At 38.1% G+C, this 15,122-nt stretch overlaps 1 protein-coding gene across 1 annotated transcript; it reads left to right on the top strand.

Moving 5' to 3' along the window:
• The first annotated feature begins 1,246 nt into the window (after positions 1 to 1,246).
• Positions 1,247 to 2,518, top strand: LOC130957553 (uncharacterized mitochondrial protein AtMg00810-like). The gene is made up of 3 exons (XM_057884398.1): positions 1,247 to 1,319; positions 1,563 to 2,207; positions 2,397 to 2,518. The coding sequence occupies exons 1-3, from the start codon at positions 1,247 to 1,249 to the stop codon at positions 2,516 to 2,518; spliced, it is 840 nt and encodes a 279-aa protein (XP_057740381.1).
• The last annotated feature ends 12,604 nt before the right edge of the window (positions 2,519 to 15,122 follow it).

Here is a 15,122-nt window from a genome sequence, read left to right as displayed (position 1 = left end):
TCTTGGAGGAAAGAGTTATGGCATGGTAATTGTGGATGACTATACTAGATTTGGTTGGGTGTTCTTTTTAGCTCATAAACATGAAGCATTTTCTGTTTTTCAAAAATTTAGCAAAAAGATTCAAAATGAAAAAGGTTTAAAAATTGTTTCAATTAGAAGTGACCATGGCAAGGAATTTGAAAATCAATCCTTTGAATCTTTTTGTGATGAATTAGGCGTATCACATAACTTCTCTTATCCTAGAACACCTCAACAAAATGGTGTGTAGAAAGAAAAAATAGAAGTTTATAAGAAATGGCTAGAGCAATGTTATGTGAATATGAGATTCCCAAGTTCTTATGGGCTGAAGCTGTGAATACAGCTTGCTATGTTTTAAATAGAACCATCATTAGGAAGTTTTTGAAGAAAACCCCATATGAACTTTGGAAAGGGCAACCTCCCAATCTTAGTTACTTTCATGTGTTTGGCTGCAAGTGTTTCATACTGAATATCAAAGAAAATTTAGGAAAATTTGATCCTAAAACACATGAAGGCATTTTTCTTGGTTATTCCACTCATAGCAAGGATAGAGTTTATAACAAGAACTCCAAAACTGTTGAGGAAACCATGCATGTCACATTCTGTGAGTCTAACTCTGTTCCTAGTGTTTGTATTGATGATTTCAGGTTTTGAAGATGATTTGTCCAAGAATGCTGAGCCAGTTCCTCAAAATTCAAGTTCTCGTGAAGTTGCACCTGTCAGCAGCGAAAACTCAAATTCTGCAGGAGACAATTTGGAATTATCTCCTGTCGCTACAGAAAAAGAAGCCATTGTTGATCAAGAGGAACCTGAATCCTCAGTTCAAACAAGAAAGCCCAGGGAATGGAAGTTTTTGAAAAATTATCCTGAAAAATTCATAATTGGTGATCCCTCCAAAGGAATATCAACTAGATCATCTTTGAAAAGAGCGAAAACTAACAACTTAGCTCTCATATCAAAGATTGAACCTCAAAATATACAAGAAGCTCTTGCTGATCCATCTTGGGTATTAGCTATGGAGGAAGAATTGCAGCAGTTTGAGAAAAATCAGATCTAGACATTAGTGCCTCACTCAAATGGAAAGAAAGTCACTGGCACTAAATGGATTTTTAAAAACAAATTGGGTGAAGATGAAACCATTGTCCGAAACAAAGCTAGATTGGTTGCTCAAGGATATGATCAAGAGGAAGGGATTAATTTCGATGAATTCTTTGCACCTGTAACTCGAATGGAAGCCATCAAATTACTCCTTACTTATGCAGCTCATTGTACCTTCAAGCTATTCCAAATGGACGTAAAGTGTACTTTTCTCAATGGCATAATAGATAGAGAGGTTTATGTGGCTCAACCACCTGGATTTGAAAACAAAAATTTTCCTAATCATGTTTTCAAGTTGGCTAAAGCCTTATATGATTTGAGACAAGCTCCTAGAGCTTGGTATGAGAGGCTTAGCTCATTTTTATTGAAAAATAATTTTCAAAGAGGAGCCACTAACACCACTTTATTTATTAATAATTATAATGATCACTTCATTCTTGTGCAAGTTTATGTTGATGATATTATCTTTGGTTCAGCTAATGAGGATTTGTGTGCAGATTTTGCTAAGCTTATGACTAATGAATTTGATATAAGAATGATGGGAGAGCTCAACTTTTTTCTAGGCTTGCAAATCAAGCAAACTGCAGAAGGCATATTCATTCATCAAGAAAAATATGCTAAGGAACTTGTCAAGAAGTTTGGGCTGGAATGTGCTAAGCCAATGGGAACCCCCATGCATCATAATATCAAGCTTGATAAGGATGAACATGCTAAAGATGTTGATGAGACACGCTATAGAGGGGTGATTGGATCTTTGATGTATCTAACCTCCTCAAGGCCTGATATCATCCAAAGTGTTGGAGTGTGCTCAAGATTTCAATCAAAACCTAAGGAATCCCATCTCTCTGCTGTCAAGAGGATCATCCGATATGTGCTTGGTACCACTGATTATGGTTTATGGTTTCCAAAGACTGATTTCTTTCAATTAGTGGGTTTTTGTGATGCAAATTTTGCTGGGGTCAGAATTGATAGAAGAAGCACTAGTGGCATGTGTTGCTTTGTTGGGAAATCACTCATTGTTTGGTCAAGCAAGAAGCAAGCTACAGTGGCACTTTCAACAATCAAAGCTGAGTATATTGCAGCCTCCTTTTGTTGTTCTCAATTATTATGGCTAAAAACTCAATTAGCTGACTATAAGCTGAATGTTTCTAATATTCTATTATTTTGTGACAACATGAGTGCTATAAATATTTCCAAAAACCCTGTTTTACACTCAAGAACAAAGCACATTGAAGTTCAATTTCATTCTATAAGAGAACATGTGCAAAATGGAAATTTAGATATTCAGTTTGTTAACTCTGAAGGTCAGCTGGCTGATATTTTCACCCAACCATTGATAGAAGAGAGGTTCTGCAAATTACGGACTGAACTGGGCATTCTTGCTTCATCTATGTTTTCTTAATTTTCTGACATTTTTGGTTTAAGATTTTTGTCTCATAGGTCGAGATGAGACTATTCTGGGTAGATGATGAGTGACTTCATTAATCTAATTTGTTGCTATTTGGACTTGTTGGAGGCTTTTCAGATTTAGTAAGCCAGGGGTGTTTGCTTGTCTACTCTCAGATGGGCCACTTGTGTCCAAAATAGTTATGCCTACTTTGGATTTGGAATTTAAAATCATTGTTTTCTATTTTAACTTGAACTTATCTTTTTTCAAAAACTAACTTGTTCATTTTCTGAAAACAAGGTTCATTAGGTTACAGCGGTAAAATTCAATGTTTTTCAAAATTTTTATTTTTCAACTCAATTTCAAGCCAAAAAGGGTTGGCTGAAACTGCGCTCAAGAAGACAGAGCCGCATTTGCATTCTCAGAAATTATGTGAAGAAAATTGAAGCTGAGTGTACCACCACTAACAATGACTATGAGGATGAAGGCTCCGATGACTCCAACTCTGATGCCTAGCTACTCTCATCTCTAATTTAACACTTTATGTTGCTACTACTTCAGACTGCATGTGTTCAACCACTAACAAATTTTTTGCAGGGTCTTAGATTTCCCTCCTTGATGACAAAAGGGGGAGAAAATAAAAGAAAAGTTAGATTTGGCTTAGGATGATGATGCTTAATGACACGTGTTGCTGTGTTACTTTGCTTAACATTAATTGCTCTATGCTTTGTGTTATTATTTGCTGTGATATATTGCTTTGGTAATTGTTATTGGCTGCTTTAAGTTATTTCTATTTCAAGAAGTAAGCCATAATTAAGGGGGAGAAATGCTAACATTGAAGGGGAGCAATACACACTCCGAATGACATCAAAGGGAAGTGCTCCCAACTCATTCAAATTAATTTTTAACTTCAATTATCCTCTTTTATCATATTTGTCATCAAGGGGGATATTGTTGAGCTTAGTTTGATGATTGGGCAAACAAATGATGACAAACATTGGTTGGGTTAAAAGCCCAATATTATCTAATGTGGGTGATAGTGATGCAGGCCCAAAATGTCTAATTTCATAGTGCATCAGCCACTTCTAATGATACACAACATGAGCCCATTATTTACCAAAGAGCAACAGATTATTATATGAGCCAAGAGAGAGAGCACCGAACAAAAGTTGGGAACAAAAAAAAGAAGAAAAAAAGGACATCTGTCAACATCATGGGACAGCTGTGGCTCTAGCATAGCAACAAGACACAAGGACAATTTTATTATACGAAGAACATCAGCAAATCAAAATACAAAAGATCACAAGTAAAGTTTGAAAGAGCAAAACAAAAACACAGAGCTATGGACAATAGTTATAATGGCTCAAAAATGGAAATACTCTGCATGCCAAGGAAGACAACAACTCCAAGGACAACAGAGGTTGGTGGATCAGACCCTCCAACAAGCAGCGTTAGTAGAGCAGGATGGAAAAAGGACTGCATGCCATTGGAGACAGCTCCAACGTGTTGATGGTACAAGAAATTGGAAGAGGCAAGGAAGAACAAAATGGTAGAGCAAGCTAATTCTACAAAGGAGGCCTCACTTCAACATTTGAAGACAAGAAAAAGAGAGCACACACTCAGAGCACCATCTCTAACACAGAGCTGGAATCTTTTTCTTCTACTCAAGCTTAATTTCTGATCTCTTTGTTATGGCTATCTTGTGTCATTTTCTGTTTTGAGAAAAGGCTAATCTTGTGAGGTTGAAAAGTCAAAGAGTGAAAAGGCAAGAGTGATGCAAAAGAGCCTCTGATTTCAGCGCCCCTTTTCTTTGTTTCTAGGGTAAAATGAGCTGATGAATGCTCATTAATTAAAATTTATATATGTTGGGCATAGGTCCAACCCGTTAGCGTTTTAGATCCATTTGGCCCAACTTTGGGCCAAAACCTTTAAGATTAGCGTCCGGTTTTCAATTCTAAATTATTTTTCCTTTCAAAATAATAAATTAAAATTTCAAAATCTTATTTTTCTCAAAACGCGGTACCGGACAGACTAGAGCCGGTACCACCGGCTAAAGTGCCAGTACGCATTTTGAGAAAAAATTTTCATAAAAGATACATTTTCCCACTCAGAAAATTTATTGAATTCAAATTTTACTTTTTTATTTTCAAAATAATATATCCATATTTTCGAACCTATTTCCGATAATTAAAATTATCATTTTATTAAAGTGGTTATTCCGGTTCTTACATATTGTGACTTAATTGCTGTCCAAGCTTCGTACCTTAGATCGAACTCGAACAGCTCAATAGCCCATTGCAACATCCTTCCTACCAAGTCCGTTTTTTGTAAAATGTATTTTATTGGCTGCTTAATGCGGACTTTGATGGTATGAGCTTGAAAGTAAGGTCAAAGTCTCTGAGATGTGAGGATAAGGGCATAAGCAAACCTTTCTATCTTTTGATAATTCAACTTTGCCACCTGTAGGGCTTTGTTGATGAAATAGATAGGTTGCCCCCCCTTCTCATCTTCTCAGATTAGGGCTGAAGCTATGGCTCGGCTTTCTACTGCCAAGTATAGCATGAACTCTTCTCATTTGATAGGTCGGGTAAGTATAGGGGGCTGTCTCAGAAACATCTTGAAGTCCTGAAAGGCTTGCTCGGATTCTGGGGTCCACTCGAATCACTTCCCTTTCCTTAGGATTGAATATAAGGGAAGTGATTTCAGAGCTAACCTGGCTAGAAATTTGGATAGAGCTTCCAACCTTCTATTTAATTGCTGGACCTCGTTGATACAAGTCAGGCTTTTCATGTTGAGGATACCCTGACACTTGTCTGGATATGATTCTATAACTCTTTGGGTTAACATGAACCCTAAAAACTTTCCGGCTTCTACCGCAAAGGTGTATTTTGAGGGGTTTAGCTTCATTTCATGCTTCCTTATTGTAAAGAACACCTTGGAGAGATCGGACAACAAGATCGTGTTCTCTTTTGTTTTGACGAGCATATCATCTATGTACACCTCCATGAGTTTTCCCAAGTGAAAAGAAAAAACTTTGTTCATTAGGCGTTGGTAGGTAGCCCCCGCGTTTTTTAACCCAAAAGGCATCACTATGTATTAATAGTTAGCCTTTGGAGTTATTAACAAAGTCTTTTCTTGATCTAGCTTGTACATCAGTATTTGGTTGTATCCCGCATAGGCATCCATGAAAGATAGATATCGATAGCCTGAGGCTGAGTCGACCAGAGCATCAATGCTGGAAAGAGGATAAGGATCATTGGGACAAGCTTTATTGAGGTCAGTGTAGTCAACACACATCCTCCATTTTTCGTTTTGTTTTTTCACTAAAACGACGTTAGCTAGCTATAACGGGTATTTGACCACCCTTGTGAACCCTGCTTCCAGCAAAGCTTGGAATTGCTCCTCTACGACCTGTGCCCTTTCTGGTCCGAGTTTATGAGGTTTTTGCTGAATAGGTCAGGAGCACTGCGAGTTTATGGGACATCAGGTCGGGATCTATGCCAGGCATGTCGAAGGCTTTCCAGGCAAAGAGATTGGAATTTTTTCTTAGTAGATCCATGAGTTGCTCTTTTAGGTTTTTCTCTAAATTATCCCCTATACTTGTTGTGTTGTCATGGTGGTCTCCGATTTATACTTCCTCTACCTCGCCCCCAGGTTGGGGGCGCAGTTCTTCTCGAGTTCGAACTCCACTCAGTTCAATTGTGTTGACTTTTTTGCCTTCGGGGTTCCTTTTAAATTGAGGCTTTCATTATAGCACTTACATGCTAGCTTTTGGTCCCCCTTAATAGTGGAAATTTCTTCTGTCGTGGGGAACTTCATGCAGAGATGATGTGTTGTGACGACAGCCCCAAGTCGATTCAAGGTGGTCTGTAACACCCTAACTTTTAACACCTCATGATCGTACCAAAAGCTCAGGCGTTACTTACCTCTAAACCTTTTTATTCTATACTATCTTTATTTAATATTGAGCCTTCGCGAATACGAACCAAAACTCTAATTAAGAAAACGAAATAATTTTTACTTTTAATTACTTAATCACAAGATATATATATATATATATCCACATAGCATTATGTACATAGACTTAATCAAAGATCCTCAACTACAAGTCCTACCCCTCTAAAAACCAAAACAATAAACGATGAAGGGAAAATAAAATCTAACAACTCAACTCGTAAACATAATCTTCTATGCTCCTGTAGCTCCGCACTAAACTTTCGCACCTGTAGTTGAAAGGGGGTGGAAATAGGGGGTAAGAACTTGGGAGTTCTTAGTTGGGTCGGGGGTAGATAATTAAATTTGTATTATCATAGTTCAATTAATCGTAGCCTAACATTGGGAACCAGAACAATAACCAGTCAGAGATTCAAATATTAACAATCAATGAAAATCATAAACACACTCAAGAAACTACAAACAATTCACAACACCAAACCAAATGCAAAATGTACAAATAAAGATGAGGTTGGCTTCCAATGTCATAACCTCTGTAAGCAACCTCTGTCTTACAGGTGTGACTCTCATAAGCCGATGTATGAAAATATAGCCTCTGTAAGCAACCTCAATCATACAGGTGAGGCTCTCTCTAGCCAATGTATGTATTGATAACCTCTGTAAGCAACCTTTGTTTTACAGGTGTGACCCTCTCCTGGATTGGCCGATGTATCTCTGGAAAGCAAATCCTAGTGGACTCACCACCATATCTCTGCTCGTTTTCAGCAGATAAACTTATCTCAGCTCATTTTTAGTGCCAAACAATATCTCTGCCTATTTTCTTTTTGTTCTTTCTTTCTTTTCTTTTCTGTGCTCTGCTCTTGATGAGCGAATACTTTATACGCTTTTTGGTATCATTTTCCTATAGTTTTCATTATGTTTTGTTTAAGTTTTATTATATTTTCATAGGTTTTAGTGCAAAATTCATATTTCTGGATTCTACTTTGATTTTATGTGTTTAATGATGATTTCAGGTATTTTCTGGCTGAAATTGAGGAGCTTTGGAAAAAGTCTGATTTAGAGACAGAGAAAGGACTGCAGATGCTACCAGGATTTGATCTCCGTGCATTCGAAGGAGCATTTCTGGAGCTACAGAAGTCCAAGTGGTGTGCTCTCAACGGCTATGGAAAGCTAACATCTAGGAATTTCTAGAAATATATAATAGTCCATACTTTGCTCTAGAAATAAAGGTCCAAAACTGGCGTTCAATGCCAGTACTCCATTCTCTTCCTGGCGTTGGACGCGCAAAAGGGAGCAACTGGCGTCCAACGCCTAAACAGAAGTCCAAGGCTGGCGTTGAACACTCAAGAAGGGTCCTAGGACGTGGAGACACCCTTAGCTCAGACCAAGCACTCACCAAGTGGGTCCGAAAAGTGGATTTTCGCACTACAAGACTAGATTATCTTATTTCTGTAATTCTTAGTTAGCAGATTAGTATTTATAGGAGAAGATCACCCTTGTTTAGGGGATCCACCAATCTTCTTCCCCCACCTTGACATTCGAACACCACTCTATGTACAGTGTGAGTCATTAACCTCCTAGGTTAAGGTTAGGAGCTCCGCTGATTCTTATGGATTAATAATATCACTATTCTATTTCAATCTATGCTTGATTAGATTCTAATATGTATCTTCGTTCTTCATCCTAATGAATTGGGAGTGTAACTCCGTCATCCCTATTTCACTTGGGTTCTTGTGAGTCCTTGACAGGATAGTACTGAATAACAAGCTTGATTATACATCTCTTAGACGGCTAATCCACGACTTCGTTGGGGACTTCTCGAGACATCAGTTCAGCCAAGGTTTGTGGTGATTAGGGCCTTTGTGGTATAGGCTAGAATCCAAAGAGTAGCATTCTCTGATCCGGAAGATCCGTCCTTGTCTGTGGTGCTTTGAGTAGGATCACCAAGGGAATGAACTGCTAGAGCTTCACCCTCGTTCAGATTGGATGACTGCTGACCCGGCATTTGATCTGAAGAAGAGGAGATTAATGAACGCTGACCAGGCGTTAATCATTTACAGCCTGCCATGGAATGAATCATCAGAAGTTGGAGTAGATGGTGAGAAAAGTTGATCCAGAAGGAAGAAGCATCTCCAAAGCCTCAACCGTTCTCTCATCACTGATTTCATATGTATCTAGTAACGTTTTATTCATTTATCTATTTTATGCATTTTTTGTTACAAACTATATTTTCTATCCGCCTGACTAAGATCTACAAGATAGTCATTGCTTGTTCAAACCAACAATCTCTGTGGGATCGACCCTCACTCACCTGAGGTATTACTTGGACGACCCGGTGCACTTGCCGGTCTATCTGTGCGAATATTGTGGAGTCAATTTTGTGCACCAAGTTTTTGGTGCCATTGCCGGGGATTGTTCAGATTTGACAAACTACCAAATTATCTTGTTGTTTAGATTAGGTACTTTTAATTGTGTCTTTTGTTTTCTTTTTCAAATTTTTTTTCAAAAATCCATCTTTTCCTTGTCTTTTGTTTGAGTCTAGTGTCAGTTCTTAAGTTTAATGTCCTTTGTGAGTTCTTTATTTTCTTTAGATTTTCGAATTTTTCCTTGAGTGTTCTTCTTGGTATTCAAGTTGTTCTTGTTTCTTTTCTTGTTTTGATCTTAAAATTTTTAAGTTTGGTATCTTTTGGTGTTTTTCTTTTTAAATTTTGAAAAAGCTAGTGTCTTTGATCTAAAAATTTTAAGTTTGGTGTCTTTTGGTTGTTTTTCTCTTTCCTCATTAATTCGAAAAATAAAAAAATATATCTTTTCTATCTTTATTCAAAAAATTCGAAAATCTTGCTTTCTTTTTTTATTTTGATTTAAAAATTTTAAAGTTTGGTGTTTTCTTGTTAGTAAAGTCAAATTTCAAATATTTTCTTTTAATTTGATTCTTTCCTATCTTATCTTTCTTTTAAAATTTTAAAATTCAAAACTTTTTCAAATTTTTATCTTATTTTTGGTTTATATCTCTTTAAATTTCAAATCATTATCTTATCTTATCTTAATTTTAAATTTTAAAATCAAATCTTTTCAAAATTCAAAAACTTTTTAAATCTTCACCATATCTTATCTTTTCAACTTATTTTCAAATCTTTATCTTATCTTGTTTCAATTTCAAAATTCAAATCAAATCTTTTTCAAATATTTCCAATTCTTATCTTATCTTGTTGACTTTTCCTTTTCACTTTTAAATTTCAGAATTTTTAAAATTAAATCTTTTTCAAATCTCCTATCTTATCTTAATTTCAAATCTTTCTTAATTAGTTATTTGTTTTCTCTTCCCTCTTTTTCAAAACTTCCTAACTAATTCCTCTCTCTTCTTTTTCGAAAATCATCTTTCAATTTTCAAATCTTTTTAATTAATTAGCTTTTAATTTCCTTCTTGTTTTTTGAATTTAATAAATACATAAAATAAAAACAAAAGTATTTTAATTCTAGTTTCCCTTTCTACTTCTTAATTTTCGAATTCTTCTTCTCATTCCTCTATCTTAATTCTTCCTCACATCTCACAGAGAGTTCTCTATAATTTGACATAGAAACTCCCATCTCTTTCTTTCTTGTTTTTTTTTCCTTGTTTATGAGCAAGAACAGAGATAAAGACCCTCTCTTTGATCTTGATCCTGAACCTGAGAAGACCCTAAGAAAGCGTTTACAACAAGTTAAAGCACAACACTCTGAAAGAGACCTCATAGAACTTTTCGAACAAGAAACTGAAAATACAAATATGGCAGTCGATCAGAATAATGGGGGAGATGCAAGGAAGGTTCTTGGTGACTTCACAGCACCAACTTCTGACTTTTATGGAAGAAGTATCTCCATACCTGCCATTAGAGAAAATAACTTTAAGCTTAAGCCTCAGTTAGTCTCTCTAATGCAACAGAATTGTAAATTCCATGGACTTCCACTAGAAGATCTACATCAATTCTTATCTGAATTCTTGCAAATATGTGATACTGTTAAGACCAATGGAGTGGATCCTGAGGTCTATAGGCTTATGATTTTCCCTTTTGTTGTTAGAGACAGAGCTAGGATATGGTTGGATTCTCAACCTAAGGAAAGCATAGACTCTTGAAAAAAGTTGGTCAATTCTTTCTTGGTCAAGTTCTTTCCACCTCAGAAGATGAGCAAGCTCAGGGTGAAAGTTCAAACCTTCAGACAAAAAGAGGGTCAATCCCTTTATGAAGCTTGGGAAAGATACAAGCAACTAATTAGAAGATGTCCTCCTGACATGCTCTTAGAATGGACTATCCTAGGTATCTTCTATGATGGTCTATCTGAGATGTCCAAGATGTCATTGGACTATTCTATAGGTGGATCACTCCACTTGAAGATAATGCCTGAAGAGGCACATGAACTCATTGAAATGGTTGTAAACAACCAATTCATGTACACTTCTAAGAGAAGTCCTGTGAACAATGGGGTAGCTCAGAAGAAAAGAGTCTTGGAGGTTGACACTCTAAATGCCATATTGGCTCTGAACAAGATCTTGACCCAACAGGTCAATATGATCTCTCAACATTTGACTGGAATGCAAACTGCGACTGGCAGCACTCAAGACTCCTCCTATGAAGGAGATGCTTATGATCCAAATCAACCGACAATAGAAGAGGTGAATTACATGGAAGAACCCTATGGAAACACCTACAACTCCTCATGGAAAAATCATCCTAACTTCTCATGGAAGGATCAACAGAAGCCTCAGCAAGGCTTCAACAATAATCAAGGTGGAAGAAACCAGAATAGGTTTAACAGTAATAAACCATTCCCATATTCTCAGTAACATATAGAGACATCTAAGCAGAGCTTTCTGACTTAGCAATCATAGTCTCTGAACTCTCTAAGACCACTCATAGTTTCATAATAGAAACTATGTCCTCCATAAAAAATCTGGAGGTACAAGTTGGTCAGTTGAGTAAGAGAATCCCTGAAACCCATCCTAACACTCTCCCAAGTAACACTGAAGTAAATCCAAGAGAAGAGTGCAAAGGCCATCACTGTAGAAGCTGAGGCCAAATTTGAAGGGGATATTCTGGCGTTGAACGCCAGTAAGGAAGTCTTTACTAGGCGTTCAACGCCCAAGGATGAGCTATTCCGGGCATTGAACGCCAGTAAGGGAGTCCTTACTGGGCGTTCAACGCCCAAAGAGGAACCATCATTGGCATTGAACGCTAGTAAGGAGGTTCTTATTGGGCGTTTAACGCCCAAAGAAGAGCCATCCCTGGCGTTGAACGCCAGTAAGGAAGTCCTTACTGGGCATTCAACGCCTAAAGAGGCACAACAGCTGGCGTTCAACGCCAGTAATAGGGCAGCTGGGCATTCAACGCCCACTAAAGACTTCCCTGTTAAGGAATTGAAGGCAACTAAGGCTCACAAGGAGATGATAGAAGTTCCATTGAATGCCTTGTTGTAAATTATGGATTATGAGGATCACTCCTCCTCTCATGAGGAAGAAGAAACTGGGGAAGAGCAAGTCACTCGTTACCTAGGAGTCCTCGTGAAGCTAAATGCTAAGTTATTTGGAACAGAAGCATTGGAGGAAGAACCCCCAGTACTCACCAAGGAACTCAATGCCTTGGTTTAACAGAAACTACCTCAGAAGCTGCCGGATCTTGGACGCTTCCTGGTTCCCTGCAATATAGGCACCATTACCTTTGAGAAAGCTCTATGTGACCTAGGGTCAAGCATAAACCTTATGCCACTTTCTGTAATGGAGAGGCTAGGAATCTTTGTGGTACAAGCTGCAAGAATCTCACTAGAGATGGCAGACAAGTCAATGAAAAAGACATATGGTCTGGTAGAGGATGTCTTAGTAAAGGTTGAGGACCTTTACATCCCTGCAGATTTTATAATCTTGAATACTGGAGAGGATGAGGATGAATCCATCATCCTTGGAAGACCTATCCTAACCATTGCCAATGCCATCATTGATGTATCAAAAGGAGAGCTATTCCTACAATTGCATAAGGATTGTATCTTATTCAAGATACCTAGCCCTAACTGTCCCTCTGACAAAAGAGAGACAATTGTGTAACACTTAGTGTTCCAATCCTCTCTTTCAGTGCAAAGCTATACATAACCCCCAGACACTAATTTTAAGTTTGGTGTTGGGCAGCCATCATCAAGCACTGAGAATAAAGGTACTAAGAAGAAAGTACCTAAAGGCTGGAAGGACAAAAAGATCTCCACTGAATACCTCTCACATGGCATGAGAGTTGTCTTCACTAACAACCCAGTCATTCCACATACTGTGAACAAGATCCTATCTCTAAAACATGTGGAACTCATCCATGAGAGCACAGGCAAAAAGATCTCTGTAAGGAGCAAAATTCTGAGCCCCTATCCATCTCTTTTAAAGAAGCGCTTGTTGGGAGGCAATCCAACCATAATTAAAGTTATTTCTGTTATTCATTAAGTTTATTTCAGTTATATCAGTTTAATTTTTATATTTGTTTAAGTTTGTGATCATGTGCAGTAGTTAGAACAGAAACATAGGCAGTCAGAACCGAAAACAAAACACCTTGGAATGCCAGCCAAGGAGGCCTGAGTGGGCATTCAACACCCAAGAGGAGCAGCATTGTTGGCATTTAACGCCAGCCAAGGAGTAAAGGCTGGGCGTTCAATGCCCCAAAGGAGGCAGAGACCTGACGTTGAACGCCAGGAAGGAGGTTCCCTATGGGCGTTCAACGCCCTATGAGGAGCATGAAGCTGGCGTTGAACGCCAGTCAGGAGCAGGAGCTGGGCATTCAACGCCCACAAGGGAGTAGGGAATTCGAATTCCCTAGCCTCTCAGGATCAGTGGGTACCACAGAATCTCCACCTACCCCACCTTCCTCTCTCTCTTGCTTTCACTCTTCTCACACACTTTTCCCCATAAACCCTCAACCAATCACATCCATATCTCTTCCCAAAACCATCATAACTTCCTCCAACCCTCCATACACACACTTTATACACTAAAAAGCCCCTAATTGGCCGAATCACTCTCTCCCTCCATCTTCCCTATTCTCTTCTTCTTCTACTATTTTTTTCTTATTTTGCTCGAAGATGAGCAAAGCTTTTAAGTTTGGTGTTAGAAAAGTAACGCTTTTTGCTTTCCATTCACACTTATGGCACCCAAAGTCGGAGAATCCTCTAGAAAGAGGAAAGAGAAAGCTGTTGCTTCCACCTCCGAACCTTGGAAGACAGAGAGATTCATCACCAAAGCTCATCAAGACCACTTCTATGAAGACGTGGCAGAGAAAAGGGTGATTCCCGAAGTCCCCTTTAGGCTAAAAAAGAATGAGTACCCGGAGATCCGACGAGAAATCCAGAGGGGAGGTTAGGAAGTCCTAACCAATCCTATCCCAAAAGTTGGAATCTTGATGGTGCAAGAGTTCTACGCTAATGCATGGGTCACTGAAAACCATGACACTAGTGTGAACCCACATCCCAAAAATTGGAGCACCATGGTCCGAGGGCGACCCTTGGATTTTAGCGCAAAAGTGTAAGGCTGGCACTCCATTTGCCAATAATGCAAAGAGACCCATATCCTTACACTAGAAGAGTCAATTTTGATCAGAGGCTGGACCAATTGCATACTTCTCTAGGAGAATTGAGCTCCAACATGGATTAGCTGAGGATGGGATATCAAGAGCACTCCACCATCCTCCATGAAATAAGAGAAGATCAAAGAGCCATGAGGGAAGAACAACAGAGACAGAGGCGTGACATAGAAGACATCAAGCGCTCCATTAGATTCCAAAGAGGGAGTAGTAGCTGCCGTCACTAAGGTAGACCCGTTCCCTTAATTCCCTGTTGCCTATGTTATTTTTCTATTTTCCGTGTATTTTATTTTATTGTCTGTTTCTAAATGCATGATCATCTTTATTTTATGTCTTAAAGCTATGAAATATTCCATGCATCTCTCACCATACTTAAAGTAAAATTTTAATTGAAAAAGAGAAGTAAGATACATGAACTCGAGTTATATAATAAGAATAGTTCAATTATTTTGATGTGGTGGCATTGCTTTTACTTTCTGAATGCATGAATAAACAGTGTATGTTTGATGTTGGTGTTAAACGTATTGGCTCTTGAAAGAATGATGATAAAAGTGAAGTATTATTGGTAATCTGAAAAATCCAAAAATTGATTCTTGGAGCAAAAAAAATAGCAATCGAAAAGAAAAAAAGAGAAAAAAAATGTGTGTGTGTGTGTGTGTGTGTGTGTGTGTGAGAAAAAAAAAGTAAGCAGAAAAAGAAATAAAAAGAAGAAAAAGCCAATAGCTCCTAAAACCAAAAGGCAAGAGCAAAAAGCCAATAGCTCTTTAAACCAAAAGGCAAGAGCAAGGATCCAAGGCTTTGAGCATCAATAGTTAGGAGGGCCTGAAAGAAACACAATCTTAGCCTAAACAGTTCAAATGAGCTGCTTTCCTAACTATATGCTTGTGGTGTGAAGGTGTCAAGTGAAAAGCTTGAGACTGAGCAGTTAAAGTCGTGATCCAAAACAAAAGAGTGTGCTTAAGAACTCTGGACACCGCTGGTGGGGGATTCTAGCAAAGATGAATCACAATCCTAAGGAGTTCACCCAATTAAGTGTCTTTGTGGCGTTTATGTATCCGGTGGTACTACTGGAAAATAAAGCG

The sequence above is a fragment of the Arachis stenosperma genome, chromosome 10 (assembly GCF_014773155.1).
Source record: "Arachis stenosperma cultivar V10309 chromosome 10, arast.V10309.gnm1.PFL2, whole genome shotgun sequence".
NCBI classification, from domain to species: domain Eukaryota; kingdom Viridiplantae; phylum Streptophyta; class Magnoliopsida; order Fabales; family Fabaceae; genus Arachis; species Arachis stenosperma.
The sequence above is the reverse complement of the archived record's forward strand: the minus strand, read 5'-3'. Positions and strand labels throughout refer to the sequence as shown.

Coding starts and splice junctions, on each gene's coding strand:
- LOC130957553 (XM_057884398.1), top strand. CDS start 1,247: ATGGAAGCCATCAAATTACTCCTTACTTATGCAGCTCATTGTACCTTC. Junction 1,320..1,562: donor ATTCCAAATGGACGTAAAGT/GTACTTTTCTCA, acceptor TTCTTGTGCAAG/TTTATGTTGATGATATTATC. Junction 2,208..2,396: donor GTATATTGCAGCCTCCTTTT/GTTGTTCTCAAT, acceptor ATGGAAATTTAG/ATATTCAGTTTGTTAACTCT.